This window comes from Barbus barbus (assembly GCF_936440315.1).
Source record: "Barbus barbus genome assembly, chromosome: 19".
Taxonomy (NCBI): domain Eukaryota; kingdom Metazoa; phylum Chordata; class Actinopteri; order Cypriniformes; family Cyprinidae; genus Barbus; species Barbus barbus.
The window spans coordinates 15,787,203-15,812,852 of NC_136747.1; the positions used below are offsets into that span (position 1 = coordinate 15,787,203).

Consider the following 25,650-nt stretch of genomic DNA (forward strand, 5'->3'; position numbering starts at 1 on the left):
ATTGTATAAAGTGCCACAACAAAGGAATTTCTTGGTGAGCTCCGGTAACAGAGCATTATACTGCATGATTACAGAACTCCACCCTGCGGTTGTTTTAGACAACCTTAATCTGAAGGCACTGACTGCATTACAGCATGGGACTGACACTCGTTTGTGGAATATTAAGATGCCAAGTTGGTAATGGAAATTTCAGCTTTGCTTTATTGATCTTGACATGAAATGTAATTTTTTGTCTGTGACAGATGCCTCAAGCCATTTTATGTCTAGACTTTCTACAGTATATTTATCTGGCCAAACAAGTTATTTACTTGAATGCACTAGGGGGCGCTATATATAGACTTCCAAATAAATCTTCACATAGTGTGATGATTAACAACAAATTATATAGAACAATATATTGTTTTGCTTATTTCACAGATGATATACGTTCAGAACAATAACATGTAAAAACAAAATCATGTTATGGTACTGCATTTTGGAAATTATGTGTTTGATGTTACTTATGGTAATATTTTTCATGTGACAGATCAAAATACAACATGAAATAAGCTGATTAGAGAAATGGTGATACAGATGAAAGACTCATAATGCTTGTATTCAAGGTTTATTTATTTTATTCTGGCTTTGATATCAAGTGCCATTAAAGGCATGAGACAGTTTGATTTATATACCGTATATAAATTGAAATAAAAATGAAACATTCAAAATAAAAAGGTTGACTATATGTCATTTCTCACTTTAATAGTTAATAATGTTGTAACCTGTTTTGTTTTTTTTTACCCTTCAGATAATGACCATTTTCATTTTTCATTCTTGTCTTTCTCATCTTAAGTGTCACTAGCTTTTTGAAATCGCTGTCATATGCTAGACTTAAGATTGTAACAATTAAATATATTTGGTATAAAACATAATGATATTAAATACTGTTGTTAAATACTGTCAATTAAATGTTATTGCTTTATCACTTAAACAGTGTAAGACTTTACAAAATACTGTATTTAATAATACAAATAATTAAAAGTAGTAAACATTTTACAAATGCATAAAAATTAGGGCCGGGACTTTAACGCGTTAATTTAGATTAATTAATTACACAAAAATAACGCGTTAAATTTTTTTAACGCATTTTAATCGCACTTATTTTTGCACCGCGGAACGTTTCTCACTGGATGAGTTTCGGCGGACCGATTATACTGGAGCACCTACTGGCGTTCAGACGAAAGACGCAAAGAACGGACTTGCGTTCTCGTGGAGACCGGTCTTGCCTATGAGGCGCCGGGCTTGACAAAAGTCAAGCGAACACGGGGAGAGTGCGCGAGAGAGAGCTTCCTTGGAAGAACGAACTCGGAAGGACACGAGAACACAGAACGCACACTTATGAGAACTGAGATGTAACTTACTGCGTTCCTGCTTAACTGGCCGCATAGTCTCAGCATAAGAAACGGCCAATGAACAATCAATATTACCAAATGTCATAACTTATTAAAACATTTCATACTATTATAGATATTACTTTCATATAATTGTATTGTGTTTTATTTTACAGCGTTATATGTTTTACTGTTAAGATGAATTTTAATATGCCAATAAAAATGCAGACTTTCTCCGGGTCTTATAACTTTATTAAAATTAACCAAAACAAAACGATAAATGTTTACTTTTTTTTTTTTTTTTAACAGGGACAATGCAGTATAACATTGCTACAATTTCATGCAGCCGATGCTCTACATATAGGCTTCTAGCCGGAGGCTAATTTGCAGCCCCAGTCCCTGGTTGGGCTAAAAAAAACACAAATTAAATAAAATAAAATAAACAACTAAAACTATGTACCACTATCAATGTTCACATATCTGCTTTTGTTTGAACCACTTTTTCAGTTTTGTTTGAAAAATATTCAACTGTGTTTGCATTTTCAATTCAGCTGACAGGCTGTTCCATAACAACGTTGAACTGAAAATGTAGATTGTGCAAATTTAGTTTTTCTCTGTGGTATTATACAGTTCTGTGTAGTTGCACCTCTTGTAGCGATCCCCTTACTACTCTGTTTTGATATTAATTTGCATTTAACTTTTGGCGCAAGATTATTTAAACATTTAAAAAACATTTTAATAAAAGATGAATTTATAAAATTTTTAAAACTAAGCAAACTATATTTTTGTAAAATGCTACAGTGATACCATCTGGTTGGTTTCTTATCCAAAACTTTTAGTGTTTGTTTATATAGGGATCTGACAGGTTTAATAGTCAGTTGAGAAACCTGACTCCAGACAGTCACACAGTAAGATAAATGTGATAAAATCATTGCATGCATGTATAACTTGGCTGCTTTCAAGGATATATATGGTCTAATCATGTAAAAACAATTCAGATTTGTTTTGATTGTTCTACATAGCTTCTTAACATGCATATCAAATTTCAACTTGAAGAGCCGTTAAGTATTTGTGAGAGCGACTTTAAATCTTACAGGCTTCCGTACACCGGCCACCCACAGCGTTTTCTGGGATTTCTAACGGCTCGATTCTCTCAAGTCTGCACTCGATGCATCCTCAGTTTCAAGAACATATCCGGGCACTTTCATGCATCCTCTATACTTGCATTCTTGAGAATTGGAACTGAACTTCGACGGTTAATGATGACGTAGAACGAGAACACAAGTACGCAAGATCGCTGAAGAACGCATATTGAGAAACAGCCAAAAACAAACCACAGTGAACATGGACAAAGAAGCTGATGAGACCGCTTTGGTTGGCCCTGTGGATGGGAAATTTAAAAATCCATATAAAAAAACTTGCTTCTCACTGTTCTCAGGTCAAATATTTATATGCGATTAAAATGCGATTAATTTCGATTAATTAATTACAAAGCCTCTAATTAATTAGATTAATTTTTTTAATCGAGTCCCGGCCCTAATAAAAATACATTAACATATTAAACAAACTTTTATTAAACAAATCTTAAAAAAAAAAAAAAACAATCAATATCATATACATACAGAGTGAGATGTGTATGAACTGCTGCCTTCAATTCCATTAGTGTAAAATCAGTGCAATCGTCTTTGTCAGTAACGCAGTACCAACGACTTCATAAACCATTATTTGGCCGACTTCTCCTTTGGTGGCTGGGACTTTACTCGTCTTAGGTATTCTTTGGAAACTCTTACAGACTTTTTAGTAGAGTTCCAATGTTTGCTTCCTGAGAACAACAAAACACACTGTTAGACATTGAAAATAAATCTAAATAATAATAATAAGATTCAAAATAAAGCTGTTCTATTGTCTTTATAACGACTTGATGAAGTCTCATATTAATAACAGACAAACCCAAGGTGATCAAACATACCATTTTTACTACAAACATCCATACAGCTTTGTTTAGAGATGAAGTTATTGTTGCTTCCTCCGCATCCCGTGTATATGAACTCCTCACATGTCTTTGTAGCAGAGTTGTAGTAATACCTTGGGATGGAAGCGAAGCACTTTCCTTTGTCCAAAATATCTTTGCAAATCACAGGGATTGCTGAAAAAATAAAAACCACAAAACGTTTAACTTCTGATCTTTGCATTTTATCGGGACCACAAACATGTTCTAGGTGAAGCCAGGGTCGATTAACTAAGCAAGGCAAGAGACTGGAAACCATTTAGACAAGATGGCCATTAAACAAGCCTGTTATGCTGATAATTTGAAAAGATGAGAATAAAAATATCTTAATGTGTTCCAATGAAGACAATTAGGGTTGCAACAAGTACACAGGTCCCTTAATGTTCTCGTCTATGTTCCGCTCATCCATTTTATTAATGCTGTTGACATTTCCTCACCAAATGATTATGAAGATTTAAAACTTAATTCCTGCTATTTTTCTGAAGATGGCAAACACATTTTCCAACCATCTTGTCTTTAAATACATGTATGTATTTTTATTTGCATTTTAAATATTTGATTTAAGGCCTAGAATGCAAAAGCCTAAATGTAAGATTTGTTAGAAATGCTAGTGTGTCTCAATAGGTACTTGCTTTTAGGAGGTCTGCAATATTCAATACAATCCTGAAGGTTTTGAAAATTGTTTTCATTCCCTTGGCAACCACCATAAGTGAAGGGTTCACACTGCATGGAGGTCATATTGAAGAAATAACGCTCGAAGAGGCCACGGCAGGGGCCCTCTTTCTTTTGAAAACGACAGATCTGGGGAATTTCTGTAGTGTGCAGAAGAAAACAAGTTAAAGTGAGCATTTCACATCATTTGCACAAATTACTATACCCGTTCATGTGTGAACATAATGTTTTTTTTAACCATAACTGCCCTCAGAACTCTTATAAAGTCAATTTAAGATGCTATGTGTATTACATAGCATGTGAGTGTATTCATAAACGTACTTGGAATCCTGAAGCATGTTTTCTCACATTCCAAAAAGGACTTGAAGTTGTTTGCGTTTCCTTCACAACCACTATAACTGAATTCTTCACACTTTTGGGTGATTGTATTGTAGTAATAACGCTGGATGTCGTCATTGCACGTTCCTTCTTCAACTTGCAACAGGCAAACTTCTGTGGGGGAATAAATCACGCATTAAAGCATGATAAACCTCAACCTCAAATTCAAGTGCAACTGTCCGGGTTCAGTGTAAGGTTTCATTAAAACAACGCATCTGTTTCGCCCATTTTACTACAACTTTTGAAGAAACCATTAAAAGAGCAAAATGTTTTCTTTACCTTTGGGTTGTAGTCCGACGGCGCTTTGCAGGACAGCAACAATAAGCAAAAGACCTCCACGCAAATCACACGCCATTGTGATAGAGTTTGGTTTCTGAGGTCGCGTAGTAGTCTGATATGGTACAAACTGTTAAGTTACTCGCCTGATAACTTACTAACTTGACTTCTCACAATCGTTGCCGTATAAATGGAGAATCTGGCAGGGGTGGAAACAGTGGAATTGGAAGGGCGGGCTATACGCGCAATACAGAAAATTGCGTCTATTTCCAAAGTAGGAAATACATAATGACTTCACATTTCATGAGCTTTGAATTATATCACAGCTAAACTTATTATATAATATTATATATAGGCTAACTATTACTACTGATAACAATGCACTGTAAAAATATTTATGCACTGTAAAAATATTTATCAAAGAAGGTTGGAGTAGCCTAGACGTTTTATAATACTACGACCAGCCACTATACGACACTATACGATATAAAATATTACTATAAATACTCCGTCCAAATTTTACGTTAGTTTAATGTGTTTCTTGCCTTTCTTTATAATTGTTTTTAAAAATTACTAGACATTTCTAAGTGACAATTGCTTAGAAATGTATTTTTAGTATCGCATATATATATATATATATATATATAGCATATACATTACATGTACATAACAATGTATTATTTTATTATTAAGATAATTATAGAATAGTTGATATAACGGTACAATGAAATAATTATATAATTACGTGTGACCACCTTTGAAAACAGTTCTTTCATATCTTGGATGATAATGCATTATCTAAAGATGGATTAGTATGCTCATCACAGCAGCCTGTAATACTTTCTATGTCCCCTTGACCTATATTACAATCCAAGGGTCATTACAAGAAAACCTGAATCAATTTAATTATGTTTGGGATATATTTTATTGTTTATGTAAATATGTATTTACTTTGTTGAATGTGTGGTTGTTCACAAGAACAGCTGACCAGAAATTTGGAGAAGACTAGATAAAATAAGAGTGCTCGTTTTAATGAGATTAAGAGATTACAATGTTTATGCAGATTACTTTATAAACCGGATTGAGAGAGAGGTACAGAATCTCTGTCCATTTTCACAGGTGGAGGAGACCTCATCATAAGCGGCAGTAAGTCTGGTCATCAGCAGTATATTGTATAATTAAATATCTCAAACATAAGTACCCTACCACATGTGATGTGATCGTTTGATTTGATTTCTCAGACAATGCCGGTCATAAATGTAGAAGATCTGACAGATCTGGATAAGGCTAAAATGGAAGTAACCCAGCTCAAAATTGAGGTGAAACTTGAAAGGGCGCAGGTAAGCTTTGAAATCCACTCATGACTAGATTACACAAAATGGACTACATCCAAGTTGGATGGGCATTGTAAGTATGCTCATTTTTGTTTGATTGTCACTTTAATGATTTTTTTCATCAGGTGTCCAAATGTTGTGAAGAGATTTCAGAGTACATTCAGGGTGGAGCAGATGAGGATCCTTTGGTCAAAGGCATTCCAGAGGAGAAGAACCCATTCAAGGAGAAAGGTGGATGTGTCATTTGCTAATGTGGACAGAGAAACCCCCAACTTTAGTGTTCATTGCTGCCCATGGACACCTGCTAAAATGTAATCATAGCTGGAATCCACTCTGCTACCTGAAAAAGGACAATCACAGACATGGATAGATGTTCGATTAACTCTAAATGGCTTTTTATCCCTTGTAAATGAGTCCCCAGGATCTGGACCATCATATGTTGTGTATTCCTCTTTGAAGAGCTGTAATAAATCAGAGTACCATTGTGCAGTGATCACCAGAGACTTGATGGACTAATACATGTATTTCTTTCCTGGGCAGCCATCCAAAGGGTAACATCTGTGTGACAAAACAGGATGAAAGTGAAATGTTTGATCTTGTAATTCACATGATAAATCAAGGCTTAATCGGTGGAATATTTTAGCTATTCAATAAAATCACATTACTTGGCAAAGGGCCACCACTACAGTTTCTGAGTGAAATTTTTGTCACCACAAGAGTCATAATGGGTTTAGTTTAAAATTTGCTTTTTTTTAATAAAGTAAACCATATTTTAAAGAAAACTTCACTTAATGTGTTAAAGGAGATTGCATTCATAATTCAGACTTTCTTGTTAATTACAAACTGTAGGTACCAGCAGCGGTAACTGCCAAAATACCGTAACTACTACATTTAATACGTTTTTAATTAATAAAATGGATTTCGTTTCATTTGACCATTACTTGTTTACCACAGTTTTAATGTAGAACTATAAATATGTTAACAGTGTACAGTCATCTTGCTAAAGCGCTGATAGCACACTGTTCTACGTGCGTTGTCTAATGCGCATGCGCATATCAACATTTCAGAATGGCACTGCGAGTCTTGAGATTCAGTTTGGCTTTGAATCGCAATTTACTTAAAACAACTGTTGTCTGCAACAAACGGCACTTGTCAGAAAAAGCGTCCTCCAATCCTAAAGCATCCGTTTCTACCGAAAATATCGATCATGTTCTCTACACAGAGGAACATTTTGCATTAAAAGCATCTTTGAGAAAGGTAGATATGACCTCGTGCTATTGTATTGTATCTTCAATAAATGTATAATTCTCTGTCGAGAGGAATGTCGAATAAGTTTCTTGCTATCTGATTATCACACTAAACTGAATGTGCAGGTCGAATCTTTTTCAGCAAGTGAATGTAGGTAAGAGGTCACTTACTATAGCTTGCATTGCACTGCTAAGTTAGTTGCAACTGGTCGGTTGTATGAATTGCTTACGATTTTATTGTCAGTGTCTGACGTAATTAAACGATTTTATGACGGATTTTCTGATATAAAGATACATTTTCAAGATTAACAGTTGAATTGTGAAGATTAACCGCTTTGTTTTGATGCTTCCAGGAAGCTCAGATTGTCACGTGACCCTCAAGTTGAGTATGGCCTGTCAACTCCAGTTATTACCAAAAAAAATCCTTCTATACCAAATAGATCGTTTATTATTATTATTATTTACATTTCATTAACATTAAAATTACAATTTGTATTTTTTATGACAAAGCTCTGTTCTGTTGTCATATCCATAACACCAAACATTTTAGAAAACAAATATTTATTTTCCCCAAAAAGTTTATGCTCGATTATTTTAGGTATTAGAAGTCATTAAGTGATCTCTGTCTATCTCAAATTTTTTTAAATGTCACATTTAATTTACTAAAAGCTAATCTTTTGTGTAAGCAAGGTCAAGACTTTTCTCCAAGGAATGAAAAAATATCCTTTTCATTATACCTTATTCTTTAAGGCATGTGTTAACATGAATTATATTTGAATTAATAAGATTTAAATGATTGGAAGTCATTATAATTATACTTTTATATCAACTGTGTAGACTAGGAAGGGTTACAGGGCTTGGGAAGGAAGTTGCTTTCTCTAATTCCCAGTGGCTTCAAGTGTGTTGGAATAGGCTAGTATGAGAAAGGATATAAGTGGAAAACGGAAAAAGCAACGGATAATGAAAACAATGCCATACCGTGAAGCTCAGGGACAGAGTTTATTAAAAGAACTCACCAGAGACAGTGAAACATTGAAAACAAGGTAGAAAAGTCCTTGACTTAGAAGCATGTAATGTTATTATGCATCTATATGAAAGGAAAGACTGGTGTGAAATTTAACAGCGCATAATATTTGCAAGCTTGGTTTTATTTTTCAGCTTTTACTCATGCTAAAAGTATTCTTCAATAAAATGCACTTCTTCTCAAGATTATCTCATGACTCAAGAAGAAATTCTTCACACAGTATTAATCTTTCGTTATGCTTAAGTCATGACATGTTCAAGTTAAAATAAAGGGAGTATGATTTAAACAAAATCAAAATGTTTCATGCACAAATAGGGTTACCAATTCCAGGAAATATCACCTACTGTTATTCAGTTTAGTTCAATGGTCATGTCTTCTGGGTGCATAAAGTGTTGACAAACCATAAGTCAGAGTTCTGGACTCCACCAAACAATTCTCTGCTTGGACCGACAAGAGAATTGTGAATGTATCACCAACCTTTATTATGAATTAGGAACCTTGTACTGTAGGTTCGAACAGGGCGGACCACCCTTCCTTTCTGACTGTATTATCCAGTCACGGTCTTCTGGGTTTTGAGTAAACTAATACTAAATATGATGCTTCCGTTATATGTTTTCTGCCAGTTTTTCCCGCCAATTCTGCTGAAGAAATTTAAACCAGTTCACGCTGAGTTTGTTAGCGTGCTGTTGACCCCTGGCTTCCTTTCAATTTTAAGCGTTTGTCCTGTGAACACTGCTTTTGAGTCAAGACGTTTTTGTTGGCCAGTGAAGTAGCACGTCTGCATGTTTTTGGGGAAATGTGGTGCTTATTGAATTACCACTGTGTATGAAATGTGCTATATAAATAAACTTGCCTTGCCTTGCTTTGCCTTATCCTTCTGCAGTATTTTTCTAACTTTTCATAATGAAACAGGATTTTGTCTCAGACTGTACCCCTTTAAACGTGGTAAGCATGACATATTAGCTGAAGAGGACTCATTTCCATAGCTGAAAAAATTTATGGCCTTAATTGAATTAAAAGTATTGGCTCATCAACTTACTTTTATTGCTCACATAATGCATTATTGGGAAAAGAATTCAGTTAATTTTTTGCTTCATTTGTTTAAGTAGATTACTTCCAACTGACTCCCCATTGCAACATTATAGTATTCTTGTGATTAGACACTAAAACAGTACAATGAGAATTACAAGGTCTGTTGACTTTTAATTGCATTTGTTTTAGGGACTTCTGCTCCATCTGTTTTAAACTTAATAGTTTAGCCCAAAATACCCACCCTTATGTTGTTTGTAATCTGCCTGTTGTGTCAATTTCTATGGGACACAAAATAAGTTATTAAGCAGAATGTCCAGACTGCTAGTTTACAGCAAGCAGAAGGCAAGAATTTTGGGCAATAATAACTTCAGTTTCAGTCTGCTCCTGTCAAAAGTATACTGTATGGCTTTGGAAGAATCATATAAACATATTTTCTGTTTGTTTGTTTTTTTTATGGTACATTTTATACCTTTTTGGAACTTTTGATAAATGTCACTCCTCTGTCAGGAATATATTTTTGGCAGTGCTTGTATGGTTCAAATGTACATGGAGTATTGCTGCAGACACTCACTATATTTCACAATGGTTATTACAACAGGCAGGCGTCTTGAAGTGACTCAAAAGGAAGTTGAGTGTCTGGTCCCGCTTTCAAGGAAGCAACCTATTGTAGGGCTATTACACTCTATATAGCTTGAAGGAACTTGAAGGAGTCTTATTTTTGGCCTTTTGTTAATGTTATAATGTTAATGTTATATTAAGAGAGGGTGGGAAGTGATGAGTAGAAGGGAGTTTATGGATCAGGAAATGACATGAACCGGATTCAAATCGTCGTTACCCATGTGAGCTAATTGCTAGGCCACAAGAAAATAAATACCGAATTACTTGTTGATATTTCTAGTTACTTTGAATAGCTTTTGTGATTCATTGCTGTTTATAGGAATCTCTTTTAATTAATCCTTAGTTTTTGATGGATCATTTATGTAAACATTTCGACTGTTTCCTAGTTTCTGTCATGTTGTTTTTAGATTATGTTGTATGTGTCAGTGCAGATGTTTCCTCCAGTAAATTAATTTCTCGTAAAATCCTGCTTCAATGGAATAAGTGTTTAATTGCAAGTAAGGTGTTAATATAACGCCCAATTTCCATGAAATCTATAAATCAGATCATATCCAGGTCAGAACAATTTCAGATTTGGTTATAGTACTAAGAATAAGCAATCTAATCTATGTTTTAAATTGAATGTGTTACAGATCATTGATCAAGAGATCAACCCGTATGTAGATAAATGGGAGGAAGAAGGGCAATTTCCTGCTCATAAGATCTTCAAAATCTTGGGTAATGCAGGATTTCTAGGAGTCAACAAACCTGTGGGTAAGTAGACCTTCATTATTCAGATTTACTATATGCATACAAGTGACCCATTCTTCTTATGTTTTATATTTGTATTATTTTCCCCCCTCTTTTTGCAACGAAACTGTCATAAATTAGTTTTTCATGCTAATTTCCTTAGAAATTTCCTCTCTGGCATTTAGAGTATACCAGAAGTTTAACCATAATCCTAAATCTTAAACCCTCAACCACTTCCTAAAACTGGGTCCTTACAAAGAAGTTGCAGGTGCTATATAACCAGATTGGGTGTTCACATGTTTCAGATTTTGATGCCATAACACAAGTTCAGCACAAGCAGTTTGTGCAACTTAAAGTATGTTTTCTTTTAGTACCATGAACTCTATTTAGTTTGTTCTGTTGCACAAGATCAAAGAAAACTTGATGTGACCCTTTGAAAGCAGCAGGTTGAAAAAGACATTTGTGAAAATTTAAAGCACAAACTGGAACATTTTGATTTTCCAATAATGACAGAATCACAGTTCTAAGAAACTTTATTCAGAAAAGCAGAGAAAAAGAAGATTGTAGGGTGCCCTTAAAGAGTCTTAGTTTTTTATGGGAGTATAGATGGATTCATGACAAAATAACAACATGGCTCCAAGAAGCAATTACGAGAACAGTAGAAACTGTGGCCGTACACATATCAAAATGTCAGTACACAACTTTTTACGGTTCAAAGCGTTGATATAAGACATCAATACATGAGAAGAATAAAGAACAACCAAAAGGAAATACAATTGGTGCCTGTGCAAATTTTAAAAGCCCACAGTCAAGATTCAAATAGAAGTATTTTTTTTACACTGTTTTTAACACTCATCCATGCTTTTTTTATTAATGTGCAACAGATTATCTTGGTATGTTTGTAATCAAGATATCAACAAATATACAATCCAAATCTAGGACTGTAAAAACTTGTGCAAACAACCATTCCTAAATAACATGCAGATTATATCCTCATAATTTGTTACAATTTTTCTTCTTTTTTATGAGATATCAAAAGTTTTAGTAATTAAATGTTAAGGATACAATGCAGTATAATTGCTAGGTGGATGGAGGCTCTGGGGGAAGCAGCTTCATAAATCTGTAGGTCAGAGGAGAGCACTTGCATTAAGAAGTGCTGACACTGTGACACTTTTGCATTAGCAGGCTGGATTTACAGCATCTTCTTAGAGAGAAGATTAGTACTCGAAGCGTTGCCTCACCTCTTTTGATATGTGCAGCACAGATACACCAGCAAGTCTCTAAACAATAACGTAAAATCTGTTCAGGTGAACTGTGACTTTACTGCTGTAGGCTAAAGCAGAGCTTTTCCTGTGCACTCTATATTTTTCATTTCTTGTCTGTGCACTCACTCTCGAGATTTGGGGGAATTTTGTAGCTATTTTTATATTCAAAATCCACCATCATCAGTAACTACAAAGTTTACATTTTTACATTTATAGAAACCAGCACCATTTTAGTTGAATGTAAGCATTTTTCTTAAGGCATACTTTAAAATTTTGTCTACAAAAAAGTTATTGAACACTTCCATGGTCACTACTTATAAAGTAGAAAGTATACAGTTCAATGAACACACATTACTTATTAGCAGGGCTTGTTGCTGTATTATTTGGGGTAAGTTGTCACAATATAACTTGCTTTTTTTAATCTACCAATTATAAGCTAAATTTAAACTGTAAAACAGTTATGAACCTCACAATTCATGAAACCGTAAAAGGCAAATAGTAATTTATAGAAATGTCAAACCATCATATTGGCCCCAAGTAATTCAGTACATTTATGAGTTATGATTTAAACACTTGCCCTATCTTGATATTTATGAAAAATTCCTAGTTCTGGCAATGTTTCAACTTTTAGGTTTGAATTTACCTTCAATATATAGTTAAATTATGTCTAAATATGTTTCAGTGTTGTTCAGTTGTGTTTACTTGTTTACTCAACAGCTACTGTATAACAAAAATGTGGTATTGCCATGTTAGTTCTGAAGACAGAATTCACAAAAATTATTCAGATTGTTTTTTTAACTAATTGTTGAAAAAAACACATTTGTCAGTTATTGAGAACTAGCTCTTGTGAAAACCAGACCCTTGTGAGCCTTCAACATGCACACAATGCTCATAGATGCAAACTCCTGACCTTTCGGCGACAAGTCCCTTTTTTGAGGTCAAAATAGGTCACCTATGAGATTTGCTTAGATCCAATGAGAAAGTGTTTTATGGGGGTCTTACATGGGTGAATAAGAACTGGTTATGTTCTTAAGTTTTGTATAGTATTTTCTTTACTCTTTACTTCAAAAACTATGTCTAAAAAGGGACAATTGGAGGATAGAGTGTCAGTAATGTATAAAAATAAGATTAAACACTCAATTTTCAGTTAAAGGCATTTCATTATTGAATTCAGAGATGTCATTGTCTAGCTCAGTTTAGTTTAAATAGTATCTGTGAAATCAAATTGACAATAATCGCTAGAAATGAAGTGTCCCCAACTGAGCAAGCCAGAGGCGACAGTGGCAAGGAACCAAAACTCCCTCTTGACAGAATGGAGAAAAAAAACCTTGGGAGAAACCAGGCTCAGTCAGGGGGCCAGTTCTCCTCTGGCCAGGATATTATTGTTTATTTATTGTTTTAATTAAAATTTTAAATGTATAAATGTATTATATTTCTAGTTTTATATTGTTGCAATTTCTAATGATAATAGTATTATGTAGTTAGGTATTTTATTATATTTTTAGTTTTATTGTATTTTTAGTTGAGGTCTTCGCTGGGGATATGTTCCCTCCGCCAACGATCAGGGCCGCAGACATCATCTCCCGGCGCCGATCCACCATCTGATCCGGACACGGACTGAGAAACAGAATAAGAAAGAAACAGACAAATATTAGCGTAGATGCCATTCTTCTTACGATGTAACGAGTACATCGTGTGTTATGAGGAGCGTTCTCTGTTCCGGTTGATCTAATTAATGCAGCCTAACAATCCTTTAACGGATTTGAATAATAGAAGTGTATTAGTGTGTTATGTGTAAGCCAGGTTAAAGAAATGTGTTTTTAATCTAGATTTAAACTGACAGAGTGTGTCTGCCTCCCGAACAGTGTTAGGTAGATCGTTCCAGAGTTTGAGTGCTAAATAGGAAAAGGATCTGGCACCCGCAGTCGATTTTGATATTCTAGGTATTATCAAACGTCCAGAGTTTTGAGAACGCAGCCGACGTGGAGGACTATAATGTGTTAAGAGCTCGCTCAAGTACAGAGGAGCTAAGCCATTCAGGGCTTTATAAGCAATTAACAAGATTTTAAAATCTATACGATGTTTGATGGGGAGCCAGTGCAGTGTTGACAGAACCGGGCTAATATGGTCATACTTCCTGGTTCTAGTAAGGACTCTAGCTGCTGCGTTTTGGACCAACTGTAGTTTGTTGCTCAAGCGTGCAGAACAACCACCCAGTAAAGCATTACAATAGTCTAACCTTGAGGTCATAAACGCATGAATGACCATTTCTGCATTTGACATTGAGAGCATAGGTTGCAATTTAGATATGTTTTTGAAACATGGATTTCAAATGAAAGATTGCTATCAAACAGCACACCTAGGTTCCTAACTGATGACGAAGAATCGACAGAGCAGCCGTCAAGTGTTAGATAGTGTTCTAGGTTATTACAGTGGGGTTTTTAGGTCCGATAATTAACACCTCTGTTTTTTTCATAATTTAGCAGTAAGAAGTTACTCGTCATCCAGTTTTTTATATTGACTATGCATTCCGTTAGTTTCTCAATTTGGTGTGTTTCACCGGGCCGTGAAGAAATATAGAGCTGAGTATCATCAGCATAACAGTGAAAGCTAACACCATGTCTCCTGATAATATCTCCCAAGGCTAACATGTAAAGCGTGAAAAGTAACGGCCCTAGTACTGAGCCTTGAGGCACTCCATACTGCACTTATGATCGATATGATGCCTCTTCATTCACTGCTACGAACTGATGGCGGTCAGATAAGTACGATTTGAACCATGCTAAGGCACTTCCACTAATGCCAACAAAGTGTTCTAGTCTATTTAAAAGAATGTTGTGGTCGATAGTGTCAAACGCAGCGCTAAGATCCAGTAGAACTAATATAGAGATACAACCACGATCAGATGATAGAAGCAGGTCATTTGTAACTCTAATGAGAGCAGTCTCAGTACTATGATACGGTCTAAATCCTGACTGGAATTCCTCACAGATAGCATTTTTCTCTAAGAAGGAATGTAATTGTGAAGATACTACCTTTTCTAGTATATTTGACAGAAAAGGGAGATTTGAGATCGGTCTGTAATTAACTAGATCTTTCGGGTCAAGTTGTGTTTTTTTAATGAGAGGCTTAACAGCCAATTTGAAGGTTTTGGGGACATATCCTAATGACAATGATGAATTAATAATAGCCAAAAGAGGATCTATGACTTCTAGAAGCAGCTCTTTTAGTAGTATGTTAGACCCTATTCCATCTAAACATGTTGTTGCTTTAGATGATTTAACAAGTTTATACAATTCTTCCTCTCCTATTGTAGAGAATGAGTGGAATTGTTCCTCAGGGGATCTATAGTGAACTATAATCTGATGCAATACTGTAGCTGATGGCTGCATGGTTACAATTTTATCTCTGATAGTATCGATCTTGGAAGTAAAGTAGTTCATAAAGTCATTACTGCTGTGCTCTTGCCAACTCTATGCCAACACCTGTTGATGCTTTATTTTTAGTTAATTTAGTGACTGTATTGAATAAATACCAGGGGTTATATTTGTTTTCTTCTAGAAGAGATGAAAAGTAATCAGATCTAGCAGTTTTTAATGCTTTTCTGTGGGATAGGGTACTTTCCCGCCAAGCTATATGAAATACCTCTAGTTTTGTTTTCCTCCAGCTGCGCTAAATTTTCCGGGCTGCTCTCTTTAGGGTACGAGTGTACTCATTATACCACGGAGTCAGACTGTTTTCTTTGATCTTCCTTAAGCGTAAAGGAGCAACTGTATCTAAAGTGCTAGAAAAGAGAGAGTCCATAGTTTCTGTTACATCATCAAGTTTTTCTGAGCTGTTGGATATGCTGAGGAATTGAGATAAATCAGGAAGATTACTTACAAAGCAGTCTTTTGTGGTAGAAGTGATGGTTCTACCATACTTGTAACAAGGAGTAGAATTTACAGTTTTAGCTATATGGAGTTTACACAAGAATAGATAATGATCTGAGATATCATCGCTTTGCTGCAGAATTTCAACACCACTAACATAGTTCCCATAACAACTTCTTCCTCGTGAAATCTCTGCTTTCAAAACCTGGCTGAAACAAATCCATCTTATAGAACACTGGCATAAATCCAGATTGTCTGTTTTTCCAACCCTGGCAAACTCATGATAAGACAGTAAGACTCCATTCTTATCCGAACTGACCAGTCTTTTGACATTTACTCCCACGATATGTGGGTGTGTACATGGCCTCGTTTCTTTTGAAATACCTCTCATTTCACATCTATGTGTTGAAGTGTACTGCTCAAGGTTACGCCACCAAACAGGAGAATCACTCTCCAGTCTCCACCAAAAAACATTCATGTTTACATGCAGAGTGAATGGAAATGTTGACCACCTTCCAATAGCTGTCCTTCATAAAGCACAGATCTTTAAACATTAAACATCCTTTTTCCATTTTGTTCCAACTGTATTTCCTAGTATTTCATACTATACAACCCCATATAAGACTAGTACACAATATTTGCATTTTAATGTGGAAATCTATCACAGTGTTTTACGTAACAATCAAATTATGTACTCCAATACTCCTTAAGGATAGTTAAGCTAGTTTGTGGTCAGGATAAATAAACCTTCCATTTAGATGCATCTCATAGATTGTCTGTTTGGATACTGAATTGTTGGACTCCAGCTGTTCCTCTGCGCTGTATCTGTTTCCTCTGCTCTCTGGCTTCTCTTTTCCTTATTTTGCCACCCCAAATGTTTTCCACGGCCATTGTGGGACCTGATGACAGAAAACATAGGGGAAGTGAGCGTAGAGTTCAGCACAGTCACTAAAGGACTTGCTTTTCAGCATTATTGTTGCCTTTATTGCTTTCACAGAATAGAATCATTTCCTTAATGTTGTAATATTTGTTTCCTGAAGGAAAATGCTAAATGAAATGGAACATGAAATGACATGAATAAATGCATGACAAGGAAAGTTTCGTGGGAAACAGTAATGCTTTTATTACGGTCAAATGTAATAGCTTATATCACGTTTGCGCAAGACATTGTAGTATGTTATAATGATGACTAAATAGACCGCAGGGGCATGAAAAGGGCATGTGAAGTTTTAGATTACTGCATGGCCAAAATATGTAGAAGAATCTTACATGAACCATATTTGTCTTCAGTACTGAAGTAAGCAAGTTCAGATTAATGCTACCCAAGAACAAGTAGACCTGATAGAAACATCTAAATTACACCTGCTTTGTGATCAAAATGTTCTGAGATATTTGTCTAAAGCATTCATTTCAAATGTTTACATGCTCATTAACAAAAAAAATCAAATCAAATCAAATGAAGAGATGAAGCAATTGAAAAAGTGGACATTCACTTACCTTTTTTTTCCACTGCAGAGTATGAGGTCTGGGGTTGGACTTCAGCTATAGTGTGGCTGTTGCAGAAGAGCTGGGGAACATCAACTGTGGAGGAATTCCCATGGCCATCGGCGTGCAGAGTGACATGGCTACACCTGCACTGGCGAGGTATTTCTCCTGCTTAACCTATAAGTAGTATTCTTAACCAGTTAAGTAAACTGTGTACTATTTTTAAAATTAGTAACAGAAACATGAGACATTATTCCATCATAATTTCCAAATGTATGCTACATTGCACATGTGAGGGACATCGCATTACTGTATTGATAAAAAAGGGTATTTTGCAATTTTAGATTAATTGTTGGTGAAAAATGTCAATACAATTAAATAATAATTAAAAAGAGATGGTAAAATCCATAATAATTACTTTTGGTTCATTCGTCATTCACACTGGTAATGGAAGGTGAAGTTGGGTGCATTGCATTGTGGCGTTTCTTACATAAAGAAAATTTGAATTGTGCATATTATACATCATTTATGCTGCAGAAAATGTAAAAGTAGTATCTAATTAAGCTATTTTGAACAGCCAGTCTTACTGGTTTCTTCATTAGTTGGCCTTGTCATTGAATGCTTTTGCCTCACAATACTCATGCCTCACTTTGAAAGTAATAAAAGATGTGGTTAATGAAAGAGACACTGCAAAACTTAATTCTTCGTAATCACTATTTGTACTTGTTTTCCAGTAAAAATGTCTTAATATCTTATAAACAAGGCAAATTTACTTTACTAGAAATATCTTGATTTAAATTAGTCAACCTATTTGCAACACATTTTTTTAAAAGAATTAGGTTTGGGAAAAATAGGGTAAGAAAAATAAACTTAATTTAAGATATATGCTCTTGTAAGAAAATGTGTTATGCAGTTCTTTCTTTTACTTACTTTTCAGGTAATTGTTTTTTAAATGTATTTATTTATTATGTATTTCTGTGTTATATTTATTTATTTTTAATGGGGAAAAGGCTAAAAAAAAGTGTTTAGGAAGATGATTTTATTTAATCTAGTAGAATGTTGCAATAGACTCTGAATTAGGTATTTCTTCACGATGTATTGATAGACTCTTAAAACAAATTAAATCACCTATCACTTATTATAAATAAATACTGTAGTCATCAGGATGGTTCCTTTTCCTCTTTCTAGCATTTGACATATTCTGACTGCAGCAGGTTGAACGCTGTCACTGAGGGGATATTACTCTCTGGAAACACTCATTTTTCTGTGCATATTCGTTTTGGCTATTTGGATTCAGAGAATCAGGGATTTTGATTAGTCTCCTTTGTGATTCTGCCCTATGGAACAGTTTCTGAAATTGCATTTGCTGCTAGTAAAATGTTAATGTCTTCTGTAGCCCATTCTGTCTCACAAGCTTCCAATCACTGTTGCTACGACACTCACAAAATAACGGTGAGGATGTGACTGTGACCCCTATGCTGTTGTAGGTTTGGTTCTGCAGAGCTCAAGAGAGAGTTCTTGCAGCCCACCATAATGGGAGACGTAGTGGTCTGCCTTGGGGTGAGTGAAACAGGGGCCGGCTCTGATGTAGCAAGTAAGTATTTTGCTGGAGATAATGTACCTAACAGGAAAGACATGCTCTTTATATTGCCATGGGGGTGTTCTAAACAAGATGTAAACATACACCAGACGCAAATCTAAAATTAATTACTTTCCCAAATGAAGATATCAAAGCATTTCAGGCCAGGGAGATTAAAAGACTTGCCTACATGGGAATACCACACAGGGGGATGCAGATCCATTTTCCATAAATGTATTAAAAATTGTATTTGAAGTAAAGCTGGTACTAGTAGTCACAGATTAATGAGTCGTTTTGAGGAGAAATTAAAGTACTGCATCACTTTATTTTCCATTAAAGCCAAGTATGATCTAAAGCAGTGGTTCTCAACCATTTTGGCTCGAGGGCCTTACTTTGTCCAAGAAAAAAATCCTCCAATTTCCTCAAATTGTTCTGCTGTAACTATAACAAAGCTGGTTGTTTTCAACTTTTTATTATTAACAGAAACTGGGAGTGGTAATATAGTTAAATTAACAACAGTCCATTTTGTGATTCCATAAGTGTTAACAAAAACTATTAAAAATAATTTTCAGTAATTGAAACAAAATTAGAACAAAAAAAGAAATGCTGCCTAGACAACTAACTGAAATTAGTTGAAGTACTAAAACTAAATAAAAAAGAAATCAAAGCTATATATGAATATAAAATGTAAAACAAAAACTAATAAAAATTGCTACAACTTAAACTGAAAAATATAAAAATAAAAGCTAATTTCAAATACTAATAAATACTATAATATTATATCCATAGTAAAAACATTTTTAAGCATAAATATTCACGCTTATGTTTATGAAAAAAGTATGTTAAAAAACTGAATTTAAGATAAAACATGCAGTTTTGCTTCTCAAGTCACATGGTCTTGTTTCAAATTTTGATATATTTCCAAAAAAAAAAATCAAAATTGGGGGAAAAAAAACAATTAAAAGATGCTAAATATAAGGATTAAAAACTGTCTCCTTTAGGCATCAAAACGAAAGCTGTGCGCAAAGGAGATGAATTTATCATTAATGGAGGAAAGATGTGGATTACTAATGGCACTCAGGCAGACTGGATGTGCCTCCTGGCCAACACCAGCGACGGCCCTCCACACAAGAACAAATCCCTAATCTGCTTACCTATGAATCTGCCAGGTAAGACGTATTGCAAAAGCACAAAACTTTTGGAAAAGGGTCTGCCAAAGAAAACATGCTAATGTTTTACCGTACGTCCGCAGGCGTTCACATCGCACGTAAGATCGATAAAATAGGCATGCGGTCATCAGATACAGCAGAGGTGTTTTTCGATGACGTGCATGTGCCCTGCAAAAATGTCATAGGGCAGGAGGGAATGGGCTTCATGTACCAGATGCTTCAATTCCAGGAGGAGCGACTCTGGGGGGTTGCCAATAGTAAGTTATCCTTTCCGACTCCCGCACATCCCACCACACAGCAAACAACGGCCATGACGTCAGTGTGTTACTGTCAGTAGTGCCTGTGTGTTTACAAGCCAGGTCAGATCCTCTCAGGCCCAAATGTGTTTATCAGTGAGTCAAACTTGTGTTTTGCTTTAAACATCAAGGAAGAAAAGGCCTGGCATGTTCTGGAGAATCTTTTGACATCATCAGCAAACAGATGTTGTCAGGACTGAAATCCTACAGCTATTTCCTCTATCAAATAATCTGCTGAAAAACACATTGGAATTTTTCCTATGCCTTGTTTTTTAAGTTCTGACGACCATGGAGAAAGTTGTCCAAGAGACCGTTAATTACACCAGACAGAGGAAGATCTTCAATCAGCCGATTCTGTACCACCAGGTCGTTCACTTCAGGCTGGCTGAGCTGCAGACAGAAATCGAGCTGTTGCGCTCCCTTTTGCATCGTGCCACAGGTGAGTCCGACCGTTTCTAAAATTATTCCGGAATGATTTTATAGGCTAAGGCAGCTATGCAATTTCATGGGTTTGGGTCTGGCAGGTCTACAGGGCCACCGATTTCTGAATTAATAGTGGAAAGAAATGGTGTGAACACTGGCTTGCAATCAGTCCATTTTCATTCTTCCTCCCTCAGGTTGTGAAATTTAAATTTGGAGCTGAACCTCAGCATGTATGCCTGAAAATGAATACTTATGAAATTGTTTTTTTCTGGACACTTTCATTAGCTTTGTACATTAAGGGAAACAATGTGACAAAGTTGGCGTCAATGGCCAAGCTGAAGGCAGGACGATTGGCCCGAGAGCTCGGTGACAGCTGCCTCCAGTACTGGGGTGGCATGGGCTTCACCAGTGATGTCCTAGTCAGCAGGTTCTACAGGTCAGTTTCTCTCATCTGAATGAGGTGACCGCGCATGTGCTCTCAGAGCTGCAGTGACATCTAGTGACATTTAAAAGCAACAGCAGATTGCATGTATATACTCGTGAGTTTGAGTGGAAAGAGCCAGGTCAAGTGATTTGAATTTCCAAGTGACGTGTAAAATATTGGATACAAATATATCTGATCTGTTTTTTTCTTTTTTTTTTTTTTTTCTTAACAGGGACTCCAGGTTAATGTCCATTGGTGCAGGAGCTGATGAGGTGATGTTGTCAATCATATGCAAATACATGGACACTCTACCCAAGAAATGACATCTCCATTATGAGTTTAGTTTGAAAAACAAAGTGCACTTAAAAGGACAATCTGACACTAAATGTAAATGAACTATAGACATTTACATATCAGTTTATATATCATATATCAGTTATAAAAGCCATTAACAAGATGGATGATTTGTACCTTGCATTAAAAAAGGTATTTTAATAGACTTGATGAAAAACTTAATATGTAGTTATATGTAACATAATTTTGATTATAGTTTTATATGAAATGAAATGTTAATATGCATGAAAAAAAAAAAAAAAATCATAATTATTAAGAAGCTTGTAAGACTCCTGAGAAGCATAAATGGGATATATGAAAACAGGCCTCAAGTTGACAACATAAAAGGAATTTATGTAATAATTCTCTCAAAAATGACATTTATTTACAAATTAGTTCCTAAACAAACTGAAATTAACCATGCATTATTTTGAACAGAGAACAAAAGGGACTGGACAAGAACTTTAAAATTAAGTAAGACATTTCTGAAGTACACCGAATTCTGGAGTTGTTTTTGATATGGTTATTATTATACACCTGCATTGCACAAAAACTCATGTATCTCAGTAAGGTTTTCACAGTCTGAAGATCAGCCCTTTGAACACTGTATTCACACAATTTTGTGGCAACTCTTTCAAGGATGTTGTGCAGATTTACGCAGTAAAACAAAGGAAAAATAAAGGCTGATTGGGTCTGTTATTTTGTTTGCACCCCATCCAGCTGGGCATAACCTGAATTTTCATCTATATGATTATAGGACTACTGTGCTGTTTCGTGCCACCCTTTTATTTATCTGTATCCTTAACAGAAGATATAAATTAGCACACATTTATAGCACTGAAGTTCTCCTAAAAGAATAATACCATTAAACAAAGGTCATTATTATTTCTGAAAAAAGGAGGAAAGATGCATGTTGTTAATCTTTAAAATATTTTTGTGACCAGTATTAGACAACTAACATTATCCCTTCCCCTCGGGGGACACTAAGGGTGGGTTAGGACAGATTTTTGTCTCCTATTGCACATTGTCAATCAAAGGTTCAACTTCTTGTCCAGTGGAAAGAAAGCATTCTCGCACTCCTCAATAACCTCAGTTCTCGTCATCTCTGCGAGGATTCTCTACCCTAAATGAACATGGCACAAAGGAAAGATCCTGAAGAGTCTCAGTCCTACGATCACCTCAGTTTGATCACCCAGTACAGGACAACAAACACAAACAGGGCAAACAGCAGCATGTAGCAGTACACCTTGGTTTGACTTCCCCTGGAGATGAGCTTCAATCTACCAATGGTGGCTCCCAACAGACCTCCAGTTGAGTCAAAGTCCGAGTCCTTGAGGAGAAACAAACGTTAGATGTTAAAGCTATTCAGATAAGAGTGTTTTGATGAAGAGAGAAGTATCAATTCCCATCGCTTACCATTTCTCCCAACATTTTATTCTGGTACTTGACTTCATTTCCAATGTCAATTGAAAGCTGAAATAGATGTAAAAAGCAGAAGTTGTTTAGGAACAACCTAGCTGTATGGAACAATTGTGCTTACAGGAGAATTAATATATTGTTTGCATAATTACTACATTTAACAACAGCCAGTGCTGAAGAAAAACTATTTTAATCTTAACACAGCCCAAAATAATGATACTAAATAATTTTTGGCATAGATATATTGTAATGACTGATTAAAAAAAAACTAAATAACAAATATAATTTTATAATTATGCATGACACTTTAATAATGTATTATATAATGTTACATACTTTATATAATTCATTTATAGAGAGAGAGAGAGAGAGAGAGAGGACAGTTGTGCAAATTGGTTATTAAAAATACAAAATCAAAAATGTTAATGACCACTTACATGTTTAAGAGCATGTACTTTAGCTTTCAGTCCCTCCTGTAGATGTTCGTTCTCCTCCTCATGCACACTGTATCCACTTGCAACGTAATTGCCTGGAGGGCCGCCCTCACCTAAACGACAATAAACAGGTAACATTGGCTAGATAAGACTGATCAATCAATCAATCAAACTTTATTACAGACTCAGAGTCCAAATTTTAAAAAGTCAATGAACAACATATACAACCTATATAATCCATCATAAACATAGAGTTACAAAATACACCAGTACCAGTGTCTCCACAGCTGTGACTGATACCGTGTAGTACTAACCCTTATATTTGATAAACCCACAATAATTTGATTTTTAGAAGCATTAAGCCGGCAGATAAATCTATACATAAGATTTCATAACAGTGCTTTAAAAGTGATTACTCTTACACTCACAAACATTTGACTTGCACTATGCCATCTAGGTCTCCTTAGTAAGATTCTCATTGCATGTTATAAGCTACTTGCAGCTTCTGTAAACTAGATGTTCTGTGGTTTCTCAGTTTTGTAAAATCCAATAGCCAAACACAGCAAACTATTTTAAATGTTAGTAATTGACTGAAGTGTACTAAGGTGGGCAGGACAAATAAATTTACCACATTATTATTAACTTCAAATAAGGTTTATATATTCATCAGAAACAACTGAACATCTAAAAATTAGAAATTATTCATTAAATCTTGATGGTCTTCACAAGAAAATTAATTTAATTATGTAGTATAAAAGGTATTTATTGGTTAAGAACTGACTTTTAAATTATATCTTGATGGTTCTTTTCATTAAAACGGTTTAAACAATAGGGAGGGAATATAAATTTAGATTTGGATGTCATTTATATTTTCGCAGTGTTTCCGTGTTTTTATACACACAGAAACACCAACAAACACTCATTTTTTTTATGTGATATAAACATCTCTATGTTAACCTGCCCTATGGAGAGAAAACTAGCCAGTTATTATCCGTCTCAGTCTCGTACCGTTATTTATTCACATGGGTCTCCAAACCTGGACATTGTGGTTAACTATTTCATATGATTTGGTCATTCGGTGTTTGTTTAATGTCTCAAACTGTGACTGATCTCTATTTGAATTGAGATCTTAGCTTAGCATAAGCTTCAAATATAACAACATATAAAGAGAAACTTACCCAAACCTGCGCGCCTCATTATCAGCCGGAAACCTTTATATGTTATTTGTTAGAAAGTAATGTAACAAATATTTGCTTATCTTCCTATTTAGAGCCGCTGTACTTTCGCCTTCGCACTCCACAAGCGCCACGACACCTTACGGAAGCCGCTGAGGGTTAAACCAGAAAGGCCGTGTGGGTAATGAAGTTTTCATGTTTTTCATCTTTCTTATTAATGTTTATTTCCTTTTTACTTGCTGTCACAAATGTTCAAATGCTTCACCTAAAACTATATCACTGAGTATGCTGTAGTAGAGTGACCTTGATAGATAACATGGACTCGTATCTTTCAGCGCGAGTCTTCCTAAGGGACACAAATGCTCAAATAAAATGTCTTATTGCCAACTAATTCCTAATTTTACTAATTGCTGACTACTGCTAATGCAAATTAAATGACTAGCCTACTGCAAATTGTCATTTAGCGATGGGAGTCCATTTTGTGTTGCACTCTGAATTAGTATTTCCACCCACAGAAGTGCCATAATAGGGTCTGACTTATCCTGAACCCCCAGCGCATCAGTGTCTGTCCAGCGTTTTTCATGTACATCACTCTGCAATTTCACAGAGCACTCAAAAAAAAAAAAAAAAGCTTCAGACAGAACCTCTCTAAGGGCCATTTCCGTGTTCCTGATTATCACCCAGTAATCCATCTGTTACAGGTTTCTTAGGGTTCAAAGTTCATATAGCCTATTGCTGTGGTCTTCCTTTTCTTTGAATTATTTCCTATAACAATCATCGTGGTCATTTAGAGATGATTTCAAAAATATGTGACATAGAAAATCTCATAATGCTGATGTCGCTCTTGTCGTCTCTGTGGAATGTGTGACAGACAGCTACAGAAGCCGAGAACATGCAATGAGTTTGGGATCTGTTCAAGTCCTGACATATTTCCAGATATATCATCTCAGCTATGAGTCACAGCTAAACAGAAGCTGGCTAATTAGCATTCACCATCACAATCCCTAATCCATTATTTCGCAATGCGTAAATTGGGTAAACATCCACAGAACAATGTACGTCTTTTCTTTGGCCATTTGTATTACACA

General features: G+C 35.4%; 4 protein-coding genes across 4 annotated transcripts; 2 read left to right on the forward strand and 2 right to left on the reverse strand.

Annotated features, from left to right (window-relative positions):
* Nucleotides 1-2,922: 2,922 nt before the first annotated feature.
* On the reverse strand, nucleotides 2,923-4,887 carry tfpi2 (tissue factor pathway inhibitor 2). Its single transcript, XM_079441979.1, has 5 exons — nucleotides 4,708-4,887; nucleotides 4,372-4,542; nucleotides 4,011-4,190; nucleotides 3,340-3,516; nucleotides 2,923-3,192 (listed from the first exon to the last, which is right to left on the reverse strand). Exons 1-5 carry the CDS (start codon nucleotides 4,781-4,783, stop codon nucleotides 3,092-3,094), a joined length of 705 nt encoding a protein of 234 aa, XP_079298105.1. The 5' UTR covers nucleotides 4,784-4,887; the 3' UTR covers nucleotides 2,923-3,091.
* A 911-nt stretch (nucleotides 4,888-5,798) lies between these two features.
* gngt1 (guanine nucleotide binding protein (G protein), gamma transducing activity polypeptide 1) lies at nucleotides 5,799-7,118 on the forward strand. The gene is made up of 3 exons (XM_079441981.1): nucleotides 5,799-5,850; nucleotides 5,946-6,044; nucleotides 6,164-7,118. Exons 2-3 carry the CDS (start codon nucleotides 5,949-5,951, stop codon nucleotides 6,287-6,289), a joined length of 222 nt encoding a protein of 73 aa, XP_079298107.1. The 5' UTR covers nucleotides 5,799-5,850; nucleotides 5,946-5,948; the 3' UTR covers nucleotides 6,290-7,118.
* LOC306885451 (putative acyl-CoA dehydrogenase 6) lies at nucleotides 7,097-21,782 on the forward strand. Its single transcript, XM_079441974.1, is given in 10 exon segments — nucleotides 7,097-7,295; nucleotides 10,592-10,712; nucleotides 17,341-17,342; nucleotides 17,348-17,469; nucleotides 18,798-18,904; nucleotides 19,891-20,058; nucleotides 20,142-20,315; nucleotides 20,632-20,793; nucleotides 21,063-21,213; nucleotides 21,434-21,782. Coding segments are annotated over 10 exon segments (1,287 nt in total). The 5' UTR covers nucleotides 7,097-7,106; the 3' UTR covers nucleotides 21,525-21,782.
* On the reverse strand, nucleotides 21,664-24,737 carry LOC306885456 (BET1 homolog). Its single transcript, XM_079441980.1, has 4 exons — nucleotides 24,566-24,737; nucleotides 23,391-23,500; nucleotides 22,951-23,007; nucleotides 21,664-22,864 (listed from the first exon to the last, which is right to left on the reverse strand). Exons 1-4 carry the CDS (start codon nucleotides 24,582-24,584, stop codon nucleotides 22,709-22,711), a joined length of 342 nt encoding a protein of 113 aa, XP_079298106.1. The 5' UTR covers nucleotides 24,585-24,737; the 3' UTR covers nucleotides 21,664-22,708.
* Between the last annotated feature and the right edge of the window lie 913 nt (nucleotides 24,738-25,650).

What these genes read in the sequence shown, in the direction of transcription:
- LOC306885456 (XM_079441980.1), bottom strand. An exon ending in AAGTACATGCTCTTAAACAT is followed by an intron (nt 23,008 to 23,390) that starts GTAAGTGGTCAT and finishes CATCTATTTCAG; the next exon opens with CTTTCAATTGACATTGGAAA. An exon ending in ATAAAATGTTGGGAGAAATG is followed by an intron (nt 22,865 to 22,950) that starts GTAAGCGATGGG and finishes TTTCTCCTCAAG; the next exon opens with GACTCGGACTTTGACTCAAC.
- gngt1 (XM_079441981.1), top strand. Translation starts at nt 5,949, where the DNA reads ATGCCGGTCATAAATGTAGAAGATCTGACAGATCTGGATAAGGCTAAA. An exon ending in TGAAACTTGAAAGGGCGCAG is followed by an intron (nt 6,045 to 6,163) that starts GTAAGCTTTGAA and finishes TTTTTTCATCAG; the next exon opens with GTGTCCAAATGTTGTGAAGA.
- tfpi2 (XM_079441979.1), bottom strand. Translation starts at nt 4,783, where the DNA reads ATGGCGTGTGATTTGCGTGGAGGTCTTTTGCTTATTGTTGCTGTCCTG. An exon ending in CGTCGGACTACAACCCAAAG is followed by an intron (nt 4,543 to 4,707) that starts GTAAAGAAAACA and finishes ATTCCCCCACAG; the next exon opens with AAGTTTGCCTGTTGCAAGTT. An exon ending in GGATGTTTGTAGTAAAAATG is followed by an intron (nt 3,193 to 3,339) that starts GTATGTTTGATC and finishes TGTTGTTCTCAG; the next exon opens with GAAGCAAACATTGGAACTCT.